Source organism: Dermacentor variabilis, chromosome 11 (assembly GCF_050947875.1).
Source record: "Dermacentor variabilis isolate Ectoservices chromosome 11, ASM5094787v1, whole genome shotgun sequence".
NCBI classification, from domain to species: Eukaryota; Metazoa; Arthropoda; class Arachnida; order Ixodida; family Ixodidae; genus Dermacentor; species Dermacentor variabilis.
Genome location: NC_134578.1, coordinates 14,320,381 through 14,334,339, shown reverse-complemented (window position 1 = coordinate 14,334,339; position 13,959 = coordinate 14,320,381). Strand labels below are relative to the sequence as shown.

Here is a 13,959-nt window from a genome sequence, read left to right as displayed (position 1 = left end):
GCGATGACCATACCACAAAAAAGTGAGAAGCAGGTACACACAAAAAACAGCATTACCGAGTTTATTTCCTTCATTCATAAATTTTTAAAAATGCGCGATAACCTTGGGCAGCTTCTGTTTTTCTTTTACAGACTGAGCTGGCTCACCTTAGCAGCCAGGAGGCAGGGGAAGCTGTTGTGTGGCTGAAGCCGTGCGCACTCCTTGAGCATTAGGGTAGCTCTGAGGTGCTGCAGTAAAAAAACACTCCTGGTCAGTGCACTGCAGACAAAGGGAACTAAAGGGCAAAGCGTTGTTCCACATGACAGTGTTCACCGTCTTCTTATAAGAAATATTACAAGACTTGCATCCTTGCATTGTTGTACCATACCTTTGCATTTATGACCAGCTCCAACCTATCACTTACATCCCAACTTACAACACTTGGGAGAGGCAGGAAGAAAAATTAATAAACACATAAATAAATTAAAAAAGAAAGAGGCTGCGAGTATAACCTGGCCAAACAGCCACACACAACAATGTTCAGGTACATGGTTGCCAATAGGAAACAAACCTTCGAAAACAGTTTTATTTTACAAATTGTCACAGTTTTCGCTGTCTGCTGTACCTCGAGGAAAATGTTGAGCAAAACACACATTTACACTTCATAGTTGGGGAAAGAGTTGGGCGTTAGAGCAAACATTTTTAAAAAGCAAGTACCAAAATTTCACAAACTTCTGCTCCCAAGTGACCACCTTCTGCGTCCTGACATCACAACAAGAACACCTCTCGGGACACAAAACCAAAATTGGTTTGTAGAAAGGCTATTACAGTAAATTACTTAGGGCGCTGCGAGTCTTGCAAGTATGTTTTCTAGTGTCTCGAGGCCCAGTACCTTCATTTGACACAGAAAATGAAAAGCCGAAAAATGTCATGCCAGCATTTCCTTCAAAGGAGTCTTGCAGTGGTTAGATTCCTAACGTAACACAGTGCTGGCCAGGGTAGGCCTAAGCGGCCAGATGCCACTACAGACCCAAGCAGTAACGTGGATAGGGAGATGGTGTGTGAGAAAGAACTAAGGGACTCTATTTGGTTATTTTTATACTCTGCAGCACCAATCGGGGGATGGCACACGCATGGAAACAATGCAAGGCTAGTTGTACAAATTCCTGCTAAATTTAGCAGATTAACTTTTTAAAGGCTCCACCAGAGGTCACTGCACAACACTCACCTTCCCGTACGAGAGCAAGGAGAGGGAGAACTGCATCCAGACGTGGTACTCCTCGAACGAGAACTTCATAGCTCGCTCGAATGACTGCCAAATGAAGTGTACAACAGAAAAAAAGAAAGACAACGAGGAGGGAAAGTGAGGGTGTGTGAGTACAAGCAAAACCGGTGGCTCTAAATACAGAACAGACGAGAAACACAATTTTTCATTTCATTACTTCGTCACCTTCCAACCTACTTCGTTGGTCCTGGTTACTAAAGCAGACCTGACAGCCTTAAGGTTTGAAAAATAATATTCGAAGGTCAAAAAAATTCATTTTAGTTAGAAATACTAAAAATTCTTTTAGTACTAAACATACTGACTGTTTGTTAAGATAGTTTACAGCCATTCTTCTCTAGGAATGCTGTGAACAGGTACCATATTCGTAGCTAGAATGATGCACACTACCACTGATATGCATTTAGTTAGCCTCTTCCCATACACAGCTTATCACCCCACAACAACAGGGCGTTTAGAAATAGCAAACAAGCGTGCCTTCCTTAGACATGTGGGATGTTCGCGGTCTGAACATGCAATCTTTACGCGAGCTCCATGTCTATGTATTGCTTGCTCACACCCACAAAACCCAACATAATCCTGTATCATGGAAAATTAGGACCACTTTTTCCCCTTTATTTTCGGCCATGGAGAGTACATTCATGCAAACAAAAGAGAATGAAATGTTATTTAATGGGAACATAACTAGCGTAGTAATCAATTAACTAGAGGCTGGTTTTGGTAACTATCCACAAATGAAACTTCACACCAGCTTGCCAAAAGCACAGTTCCTGCATGATGCAGAGTTATAAGGTCATATTTGATTTTATTTTATTCCCTGCATGCCTTGTGGCAAAGCCTCGTAAAATTAAAATTTAAGAAAATTACTACAATGGATGGCAACATTATGGCAGCTTGGGCTAGCCAGTACATACTCAACAAGGAAACAGCACGAAAAGACGAAGAACAAGAAGCAGTACACACACCAGCGCTGGTGAGCCTGCTAAAATGGACTTTACGTTAAATCTCCCACACTTAAATAAAAATTCTGAGGCATAAATTCAGCGTATTAATAACGACACATTGGACTGTTCTACAATGACAAGCACAGTAAGTATAAATTGATTAAAAGAAAAATAGGAAATATTAAAGGGGAAACTTATCACACCTCACACAGGATCTGAAATTGGCCCAACCGGGCGAGGACGAAAACGAGTAAGTCGTACACGGCGACGACGTTGTTGTACGAATGAACCCGGGCATCCTGGAACTCGGGGGACCGGTCTAGGACTGCATTGCGGACTGCCTGTAAAGAAAATGCATACTTAGAATTCTAGTCTAGGCTTTTTCGTGCTTACATGAAAGATTTCCCTCTAGCCCTCACTATACTTATTAAGCTGTTTCAAAGAGTAAGGTAACAAGCCCTATCAAAGGCAAACTTTATGCAAGGGTACAGCGGTACGCGTTACTTGGCAAGGCACTGCTAAACACTATTTCAAATAGTCCCTATGGTGGTCCAAACATTTGCTTCACATGTGCACCAAAGCATCAATGCCATCATAAAACAAATCGGTGTCAAGTTCATGAAGCCACATTGAGATGGCTTGCTGGACATCGGTATCGGCGGATAAATGCTGACCACCCAAAGGATTTTCCAAAGTTTAATCTGTACACTCCAATAACATGATGAATTATTTCTACTCGAAAGTTTGGCTACAAGTACAAAAAACTTGTTGCATTCTTCACTTTACTTTTGACTGCATTTCTGCGAGTGAAGCCCCCTCAAAACTGGCACTGTGCTGGCATAATGCCGGCCCCATCTACTGGCGGCATTGACAAGCTGTGGTTGTTTGTTGCTCCACGGGTAGCAAGCACAAGCTAACCGAGAGATTATTCCACCTATGAGAGATCTGTTTACCTTGCGTTTCGAGCCACCACAGCATATGTACAGGTAAAATTCAGCACTGCTCTGTCTGACAATTTTCTAAACTGATCTGAATACAGTAGACCCTTTTTTATAATGAGCTCACATACAACAAGAATGTAGCTGTGAAATACTCGACATTCATTATAAGCATACTTCATTACATGCTGACATTGTGAAGAAACATTTCATGTTTACTTTGTTCTGTCCGGTAAATCTTTACATCTGTGTTCATTATATCGATGTTCAACTGCACCTGAATAACACTGCATTTAAAAGAAGGAAAAAAGAAAAGCAATTAACAAGCCACATTTCAGTGACTGTTCAGCACAAATTTTTTATTTAGGTCTTCAATGTTTTTTTTAAGATACTGCCTAAAACATGAAATAGTGACAGTACCAAACTGAAGCATCAGGTTGATAACTTAAAATCTACAATGAAAACAGATACTTATGTGGCCCTTTTCGCCATCTTTTGTCCAAATTCGCTCTGTCAAATGTCATGGATTGACACCAACTAGCCCAGTTGCATACCTTACTACATATTACAATACTGTAACTTTAATCTGCACATAATGTGTGCAAATGACTAATCTCCATCCTAAATGTCACAAGGAGCGGTGTGAAGCCAGCAGACGGTGAAGCTAAGTTCTGGGATGCTCCTAATTCATTCCATAGTGACGAGCCTCAAATATGGCTGCCTTGGTGCTATGATGGTAGCATAGGTGGGTTTACTGGCTAGTCAGATGCTCCTAAGCTCATACGCCACCTGAAGCTGAAAGGAGGTTCCACATCCACTGCTGGCACGGTTGTGATCTAGGGGCACTGGCTCTTTCACTACTGGATCTAGCAACTGCACACAACACAGTAAACAGGGTGACAGCTAACACTGTAGCGCACCCGTCACGTGGAGGTCGAGGTTCCAACCACTACCGTTAGCAAGTTGCCTTTTCCCCTTTCCCTTGATTAGGGATTTGAAGCTTATCAAAACTCAACCACCATTCATTGCACAGTATCAGCATTGTTGCTGAGATGGTTCATACTCACAATGGTATGGTATGGTATGATGAACTTTATTTAATGTCCTGAAAATCAACCCTTAGGTTGACGCAGCCGGCTCCCACATCGGGACAGTAAGGTTAATGGTGTAATATAATGAATAATGCGAAGTTTACTGTCCTGTTTTTACTTAACACTTTTTTTGGGGGGTATCGTTACCCCATAATAATTGCATAGTTCTATAAAAAAAAGACAGAGTTAATTCCCCTGCACTTTCCATGGCTTCATTCCCGGTGTCAGTTTGACTGCTGTCATTGTCATCACGGTTTGTTTGTCGTCATTGTCAGCAAGGTGTCACAAAAAGTATTTATGCTGAACTCTCTGCAGAACTGAAAAACATTCTGAGACCAAAATGGCATACGCTTGTGGAGCAGTCAATGGACAAGCGGATGTGCCTACCATAGCTTCACTGATGAACAGCAATAGAAGAATTTCCTCATATTCTGTCCTCGGCATGAACAATCTGAAACAAACAGCAATGTGTCAGCATTTGAGAAACTCTATCAAGAAATCACGCCGAGACATGGTCTATTGTAAGCATATTTTGCCAGTACGAAGAGACATTTTTCCAGCACCAAATGCATTTTCAAGAAAGTTAATTCAGAATAGCAAGGAAAATAAACAGGGATTGGTCAAAGTAGAGCATAAGTCAAATCTTAAAAAAATAAAAGGCAATGGCTTATTGATTTAGTTTAGCCTTACCGACAACCAAGAAAGTTATGAGAGCACAGAATCCGAGAAACAAAATAAAATTTAATTTCAAATAAAAATAAGATCAAATAGAAATGTGCAGTGGACGCTTTCCCATCTAACCATCACATCACTTACCTAAATTCTAGGCTGAACTGTGAAGTCACCAGGAAATTTAACTTTTTTGTGAAATCTGTGCCTTGAAAACTTTTGCGGTCGGTAGTAACATCACTTTACAAGATGTCACAAACATTATCTACCGAAAAAGGGGGCAATAGTGGTTGCAGAGGTAGGTACAAAAGGCTGCATAGCTTAATTCCCTTTCTTTTTTGTATAATTTACAAAGCAAGAAAGTGACTATGCAAATGATTTTTTTTTTACAACTGCAATAAAAGGCCAAGAAGCAGAACACTTACGACTGCCCCGAATATTTGTTGGGCCGCCAGTGCTTTCCCTGCTTCTTAATTTCGATGCGAGGCTCGTAGTCGATGTAGTTGGTCTCGCAGACGCCGCGTAAAAGCACCTCGGCCAGCTGCCGGGACATCGTCTATGTCGGGGCACAAGCAAGCTCACCATAAACTGAAGCCCGGAAATGGCACAGAAGCATAGCTGCCTGCTTCTGTGGCAATTGTGGCAGGCACAAACAATAGCAATGTAATGAGCTGAAGCTGAGAAGTATAAATGTGATTGCGTTGGGAGTTTGGCATGTAACATGCCATGCAAGTAAACACATCTGCACCCTGTAGATGCGATGTGCTGCACGAAGATGAATGCAGTGTTTAAATATGAGCTCTGTACATATGAAGCATCCTTCGTGGAAGCTTACCAAGCTATACTATATGATAAAATATATTGTCCGTTATACAATGTTTAGCGATGTAGAGTAGTATAATGATGATAATACCTCTGAAGACCACATTTCAGTAACTTGAAGCTTGTAAGGGCTTATAATTGACTCAGTCAGCATATAAAAAAAAGGAAAAAAAAAGAAGGAAAGGTAGGTAGCTTTTACCATACATTGTAAAGATGCTAATCTTTTACTTTAGAACATGAGATAGACAATCTTTCATTTTATATGATCACATGCTACAGGGATACCTAAAGACATATACTTCAAGGAAAATCACAGGCACACACAAACACAAATGCAATATCTTTGTTAGAACAGGTAACTGAATGAGTTAGTTGAGCACCGGAAAACTCGCACGCGCAGGCAGGTAACAGAAGCTGGTAAACAGATGATGCACAAGAGTACAACACGAGCATGGACACACATGACACACCAAAGCACTATTGTGAGTTGCCTATGTTCTTGCTTTGTGCATTTGAGTTTGAAAATGTAACATCTTTCTGTAGTGAAACAACAAAATGTCATCACAGAAGGTTCAACGAGAAAACTTCATGAACAGTTGATACTGGCTATTTGTAACACAGACCTGACGAAGCGATTGCGTGGAACTCGTCTCTTCCGCACGCAGAACGTTTCGGTACTGGTCGATGGCTTGCCGCAGTTTTCTGAAAGATCACGTCATCGTTGTGAGTGAGCTAAAATTCATGTAGTTCAGGCACATGAGGCAAAGGGTTCAATGAAGTACGACAAATACCACTCAGATTGTTTCACCGGCTTCCAAACGATAGCTTATCCTCATTTCACATGCATTTGAAATTTGATTACAGAAAAATCAGAGTTGACTTTGAGCTAAAGCTTCCTCTCAAGGAGGAAATCAGCCTTGTGGATGGCAGTTTTACTAAAAGAATGAGTGATGGGGAGCTAGTGTATCTGCCTTAACCACGTCCTTGTCTTGTGGTCAGAGTTTGAAAATGTTAATTACATGTTGGATGCAGCACTGCTTTATCTGCCCACATTCTGACGGTTGCATTGTTTTCTTCAGCAATAACCAGGCATTCACCAAAAATTGGACTATTATAGATGGGCTCAAATGTGCATGGTGCACTAATGTTCGAAAGGAAGGGGCTGGGTTGCATTCCAGACTGTTAAACATCCTTGCTCTTTAAAGCGGCATGAAAGCATACCACACAACACTTCCTCAAATGCCCAATCTACTTAGTGCACATCAGGAAGTGAAGTAGGCACCTGCACTTCAACAGCTATCATTCTTTGATTACGGATCTTGTGTTCTTTCCTCTCCTCCTTTTTTTTTTTTTTTGGTACTGGCGTCCCATTAGACTGTTTTCCTCATTCACAACTACGCTTCTCTGCATTGCACATTTGCCAAACTAATGGTCGCACCAGTCATGGTTCAAATCTCGATGAATGCTAGCTGCACATGCTGGGGCTTGTCCCTTTCACATGGTTTGATATCACAAGAGCTTTGCCTACATTTCTTATGTCATGAGACAAGCAAACTGTGGCTGTATGCACCGATTGCAAAAATGACTGTGCTGCTGTTAGCTTGGCACACTGCATCGCAGAAAAGCTAGCTTTACAGTTGCGAAAAGGGCCCATTATGCTGAAGAAACGTGCTCATCTTAGGAAGCCAGGAAATAGCGAAAAAAATGTAGGCAGCCAAGATACGTAGAGAAACAACACGAAACCAGTCTCTTCTCAATCCACAAATTTACCAAGACGTTTCTCCACTTCCCAGGATGAATTGAATAACACTCTTTTGCAAACCATGCTCAGTTATGGCCTCAAAAGCTGTCCTCACCCGCCCTTGATCATAAGAAGCGGTGCCCTCTGCAGCACGCTCTCGAGGACAGTTCCAATGCGGTACTCCGTGTTGGGTGGAAGTGGCGATGAGGAAGCAGCCACTGTAGCTGCTGTGCCACCGGCCGCTCCCGTGGCGACCACACCCCCCACGGTGCCTTGCGACTTCTCCACCTCCTGGAGGTACTTCAGCGCCAGGTCACTGGCCTGAAATTCAGTAACCATAGTGTTTCACACAATTGCCTACCAGCGGCAAAGTGGGTGAGGGCAGTGGCAAATACCCGGTGACCCAAGTTGTCTACTAGGCCAGACAGCAGCCAATAGCAAGTTGTCTATTAAGGCGCATAACTAGTGGCCCAAGCTAGTAGACGACTCGGGTTGCTGGGTATGTGCTACTGTTTATTGTGCGAGATCATCCAGCTATCCGAAGAGGCTGAAGCAGCTAAAGAAAGCTGTCACTTCAAAAGAGAGTTCCCATCTGGAAGCTAACCTGCCTATCGACTTATTTCAACAGCTTGTTTGCTCTTGGAACGAAAAATCAAACGGTGTTTCTCTACATCTGGGTTCTGCACACCCCACTGACGTGGGAGCAGAACATTGTGACATTTTGGCAGTTTCTGTGGCTCACTTGGTCGTGTGCTATGAACCAGCCAAGCAGACAACTGAGTGATCCGAAGCAAGTGCCAAGACATCACAATGTGCTGATCAATCAATCAATCAATCAATCAATCACTTGATACTTGCCTGCACGAAGTAGGCAACGATCTGGTCCTCCCTGTTGGCAGCCTTGGTCTTGCTCGTCGTCTTGAGGGGCACCTTCTCAAGGCACAGGCCTGTTGGGAATTGGTCCACATCCAAGATAAGCATTCAAAACTTCGAGACTGCTTGCTTAGGGCTGCAACCTTAGGGTCTTTACTTCTCTAAATCCATTTATCTTTCTTTGTTTTTACTGCTTTCTATCACCTTCTAGTAGTATGGCATTCAACGAAAACTTGGTGACCACCATATTTAGCAAGCAAGGGAGACCCTGTCAAAAGATAAGTTCAACAGTTTTAGTTGGTTCATGCTCCATGAAGATATTTGCTTAGTTCTTTCTCAACCGGTTTCAACAGATTTTTGCCGTAACCAAATCAATAGGACTAATATATGCTTTTGGCTGGGTTGTGCTTTCATAAGAGAAAGGCACCGATGGACAGGACTGCAACACAGACCGAATCTGGAGTCTGAAGAAAATGGCACCTCAGAAGAAGGCGAGATGACATCTCAACATCAAGAGTGATCTTAAGATATTGATCTTGAGATATTAAGTTGAAAATTGAGTCGACAAGTGACGAGGCAACGCAAAGAAAAAAGCAAGAACAGTGAAGCATAAAAATGGGAAACTAACTTAATATGAAGGAAGCAGTTTATTAAATTTCATAATTCACCCAGCGTTTGCTTGACAATGACAGTAGAAGTAGTAGTGAAAACAGTGTAAAGTTCATCATTTGCTCTCACAGTGAATAAGTTAATCAATTTGATTAAGAGGGTGCACAACCATATAGTGCTTCACCGTTATGCACCTTTCTCAGTAAATGAAGCTCCCGTTAATGAAGTGGAAGATATCTGTCTGTTCCTTGAAATTTTATTTATCTGTAGTCCTCAGTTTCACCAGTAAAGACTTGTGAGAACAGTACCTTTGATGGCGAATGACTCGGCGAGAATTTTGAGAATGCGGTTCGAGAGGGATTTCTCCTCGAGACGGTCAATGCCGCCGCTGTCCAGGTGGGTAATGGCTTCCTCATAAAAACCTTGCGCGTAGAGCAGTTTGGCGAGCAGGAAGTGGCCGTCAGTCGTGACACCAGCCTGCAGAAGTGATTTTGTTAGATCCTTTTTTCCCAGAGCGATCCCCCCCCCCCCCCCTTTTTTTTCTACAGACCGCAAGGAGCTACCATAAAGAGTGCAGAAGGCCTACTCTGACTTCTACAACATTCTGGTACAAGTAGATCACAGACGAGACGCAATTAAAAAGTCAGGCTAGCTTGAGTGCTTACTGTTTGAACATCACAAACAGGATTGCCCTCCTTCCTTAGTCTATCATACGGTTTCTGAAAATAATTATGAATACGCACCAGCAGTTGTTTCCTTTTCAATTAAATCCCCAGCAGACAATCCTACACCTAATGGTGGTTGTAGCGAAGACAAGAGCTTAACTGCCACATAAGTTGCAAGTCTGTGCATCCCAAGCGAGATTAATCAGTCGCTATTATAAAAAAAAAGCTTTTTTTTTTGTCCAGTGGTTGGTGTAGGTACAGCTGTAGGCAAAAGTATATGGACCACAGGCTTGTCAAAAGAAGTGAATTTTTCAAAATTCCAACAGACAAGTTGAAACTGGTGAGTGCACTGGAACGCTTGCAATGCCAAGTTTGGACAGCAGTTCTCAATTTGAAGTTACATACATAGGCAAAGAAGATCAGCTTTACCATAGAATCCCTAATCTGTATGCTTTTTTTGCTCAGATGAGTACATCCACGGGGTGATCCAATAGTAACAGCAAAGTAAAGATTTAATTATTCGAAAAGCATAGACCATAGCTGGATGCAGTTTAGGCAGAAATGCACACAAAAACATGGGATGTCTTTTAGAGTAACAAAATCCTATAGCCAGAGTAGTTACAATTGTCAGTGAGAAGTGGCACAGTTTAGAGTCAGTGAAAAAAATTTTTACATAGGCTCTAGCTGGATGGATGGACAAGGCTGAACCCTTCAAATAGGGCAGCAGCACACGCCACCTAGCTGTGACTAACAATATATTTTGTGCTCAGTGGAGGGTGAAATTTCACTCTTGCCTTGTTTTTAGCCACCAAGCAAATAACTCCCATTTGGTTATTTCTACCCACTTAAAATATATTTTTTCTCCGCCGTCCCTAAACCCCAATGCTTTGAAAGAGTCTGCCTCATTGTTGTGAACTGTAGGGTGAAGCCCTTTACAGAAGATATCAGGTGTTCAGACGTTTCCCTTTTCTCTCCATTGCAACTTAAGCACCACCTGTTGGTGATGAATGTAACTACTCTCACTATAACAATTTTTCTTTTAAAGTTTCCATGACGTTATTGTGCATTTCTGTGAAAACATCTGTACTTTCAGAATTATTAGATTTTTAACCTTCGTTACTTTTGGATCCCCCTTTAGCTTGCTCATGTGGTCACATGTGACCATAAATCAACAATGTATGGAGCATGAGAAGCGTAAGGACAGAAGCTTACTAATAAGTAAAATGAAGGAAGTATGAGAAAAAGATATTAGCAAAAAAAAAGTGTCTGTGTGTGTAGTTCAAAGAATAGAAGCACATAGCAAAAATAACAGGACTTTACTCACGTTTCAGCCAGGGTCCAGCCTTCATCAAGAATGAAGGCATCTTGATGAAGGCCGGACCCCGGCCAATATGTCAGTAAAGTCCTGTTATTTTTCCTATGTGCTTCTATTCTTTGAACTATTTCTGTGCCTGATCCTGTGATTCTATGCTTCACTGATATACATACATACACACACATTATGACATTGCTTCAGAGTGGAGAGTATACAGACTTGAATGTACACCCCAACATTCTGTAGACAAAAGAAGAGCCATCTACGTCTGGACTAAAGGCTACGACACTTACAACAGGAACGATGAAAGCGCCACGACGCTTTTGCTTCACAGTGAGAAGTCGGGTTCTGTACCACCGGTACTTCGTGTACCCAACCGTTACAGATTGTGTCTCGGTGATTTCCTTACAAGAAAAAAAAAATGTTCTTTGATTAGACCTCGTCAATCCCCTGAGCTATAGCTATCTATCCCTTGGGTGCGACCATGGCATGCTTGAGGCCATGCGTTGAAGGTGATGCACAGGAGACTACTTGCTGCCACCACCACTACCACCACTGTGCCGACCTGCTGTCGAGACAAAACATATGAAGTCTTATACTACGAACTTTCTAACTATGCCATTGTGAATGGAGTAGTTACAACATTTCTTGCAGTCACCCACATGAACTGTGCAAGAGCCAAGACACGAGGGAGTTTTAGAAATAGAAAGTGCAAGTGACTTTGCACTACAAGCATCGCTACGCCATCCATCTTGAGTGGAGCACTTAATCATATATATTGTAGTCATTCACATTCCTATTCAAAGCTCATTATACTTAAAGCTTGTCAGTGAGCCATACCTCATATCTTGCAAGCTCCAGAGTGGCGCATCATAACTCACTTGTACGCAGGGCCAATTGTAATCACTGGCTTTCCTTTATTTTCTAGAACTCCCTGACTCACTATTTCTAGATCTCCCCATTCAACCAACTCTTGTAAGCGACAATCTCTCGAGTGGCCTGTTCTACCCCCATGAATTCTTGCATCTTCATGCAAGCGCCAGTCTGGATTTTACATCTACACCTGTACAAACATGTAGTGTACACTGGTATGAACACATGTAGAAATGGAAACAGCCTGATCTGTTGTGTTAGCTGCACTCTTATTCTATTGTGTATTGCAGAAACAGGTTATTATGCTTCCCTCAGAAACAAAGCAATTACTGAAGTTTATTGCACATTGTTCCTGTTGTACGTGCAACAAGCAAATTTGGTCACTTGTACATTTTTGACAAGTAAGTGCTCACCACTACAGCAAATCTGGCCATTTGATTTGGAAGTGCCCTTTTCTTACGTTTCAGGTGAGAATGCATGTTTTTTTTGGTTACACAAGCACAAGAAAGTGTGTTTTGTCAGTAGGCTCAGGGCAACTTACTTCAGCGATATATATAGTATAGTTTTGATTGACAAAATAAACCTGTCTGTGTGCAAATAAAATTCTTATTTTGCAAGTAAAGTACACTTGTTCCTCAACGGTAGCCTCAAGAAATAGATATATATTTATGAGCACTGAATCATATGGGAATGCATTAACTACATGTGCAGCATATGTATCCTCGTCACATACGCACAAAGAAATATATGTAGCATGTTTTGACCGGTGTGCATGTGTATGCAATGCTTTTATTAGCTGCCTTCATGTACATAGTTATTAGAAATAAACTGCTGGTTGGTAGTCTAGTGTTTGTTCTGTCCCTGTTCATTCTGATAGAAGAATGCATTCTCACAACCTTATTCTTACTTGGCCAGATAAACTTCCAGAATTTTAATAACGGAAACCAGATTCAATGCTTTGGCTGTGTCTGAGTGCTGTTGACTGCCTATGTCGGTGGTGTTGTAATGCATGCAAGATGTGCCACCACCTAACTCTACTTTAAACCACTAAAAACGCGTTTGTCTTCAGTGGCCTGTGATGCCCAGTTAAACATGCGTCAGGTGCGAGACAATGCTAGCATGCCTTAATTCCATGTTCGGTGAAGCAGTTGTTGAGGTATCGCTTAGCCTCTGTCAGGCCGGTCTTAGCCTTGTTGATGTTGGCCTCCGTCGGGGGGTGTTCTTCCAGAAACTGTTCCAGCTTGCTCTCGCCGATGAAGAAACTGGCCATGGCCTCTGCACGACAGCAGTTTGCAGGTTAGGAGCGCAGGCTACCCAGGATCGAGTCAATGTCTTGAGCGTGTTTCTCTCGTTAGCAATTAACTCATCAACACATATGGCTCCTTCAAGAATGAACTGCAGTACAGCTGCGTGCAGGACGTGTTGTTAATGTTTTCATCAGTGGCAACCTAAGGATGCAGTGGAAAATGCACTGCTGTTCAACCCAAAGTGAATTTGTATAGATGAACTCAAATTATATTGAACTATTCCGTGGGAACATGAAGGGGGCGTGGCCTCAAGCGCCCTTAATTAGGATAAGGAATCGCCGGAACAGGTGTCATTTTAATCATTTCATGTTAGATCACCTTACACATGTCATCTATTCAAAACGTCGCTACGCACAACAGTGTGCGGTAATTGTTCCTTATCTTTTACGGTATTTTAACAACATCTAAAGCGCAAAAGCGCTGAGCAAATTGACGTTACAGGAAACTAGAGCCTAAGTTTCGTTTTGCGTCGCCGTTGAGAAAACGAAGGTCGATCCAAGTCCTCACACCTTGTACGCACCGGATTTAAACAGGTTCGTGCGGCATGCAATAAAACTGTGCACAAATCGCAGCGCACGCGTAGGAGGAAACGCTGCGATCATCGCAAAATATTCGAATTTGTCATCCAGCGGACAAGCGGTCGGTAAGGCGCGATCTGTTTTTTTTTTTTTTTTTTTGTACCGACAGCTCAGATCACAAACTAACCTGACTGGGGCCCCGTGCCTCGCTGCATAAGCTGCTCTGCGAGTTCCTGTATTTTCTTCCAGTTGGACTCATCGCGGCACTTAAAGATGTCATTTTCGAGCCTGTTCGTTCCCTTCGCTGCCTTGCCGGCCATTTTGCGGCGCGGC

At 42.3% G+C, this 13,959-nt stretch overlaps 1 protein-coding gene across 2 annotated transcripts in view; it reads right to left on the bottom strand.

Moving 5' to 3' along the window:
• Nucleotides 1-13,959, bottom strand: part of Ttc7 (tetratricopeptide repeat domain 7) — a 26,060-nt gene extending 12,101 nt beyond the window's left edge. The window contains exons 1-12 of one of the 2 annotated variants that reach the window (XM_075674162.1): nucleotides 13,814-13,959; nucleotides 12,925-13,076; nucleotides 11,222-11,332; nucleotides 9,257-9,425; nucleotides 8,325-8,413; nucleotides 7,582-7,787; nucleotides 6,349-6,427; nucleotides 5,329-5,459; nucleotides 4,622-4,685; nucleotides 2,409-2,546; nucleotides 1,208-1,291; nucleotides 147-227 (exon numbers count right to left, since the gene is read on the bottom strand). In XM_075674162.1, coding sequence (XP_075530277.1) covers nucleotides 147-227; nucleotides 1,208-1,291; nucleotides 2,409-2,546; nucleotides 4,622-4,685; nucleotides 5,329-5,459; nucleotides 6,349-6,427; nucleotides 7,582-7,787; nucleotides 8,325-8,413; nucleotides 9,257-9,425; nucleotides 11,222-11,332; nucleotides 12,925-13,076; nucleotides 13,814-13,946 — 1,437 coding nt within the window. In that variant the 5' untranslated portion in view covers nucleotides 13,947-13,959. The remainder of the gene's footprint in view (nucleotides 1-146; nucleotides 228-1,207; nucleotides 1,292-2,408; nucleotides 2,547-4,621; nucleotides 4,686-5,328; nucleotides 5,460-6,348; nucleotides 6,428-7,581; nucleotides 7,788-8,324; nucleotides 8,414-9,256; nucleotides 9,426-11,221; nucleotides 11,333-12,924; nucleotides 13,077-13,813) is intronic. The other variant, XM_075674163.1, reaches the window with a different exon arrangement.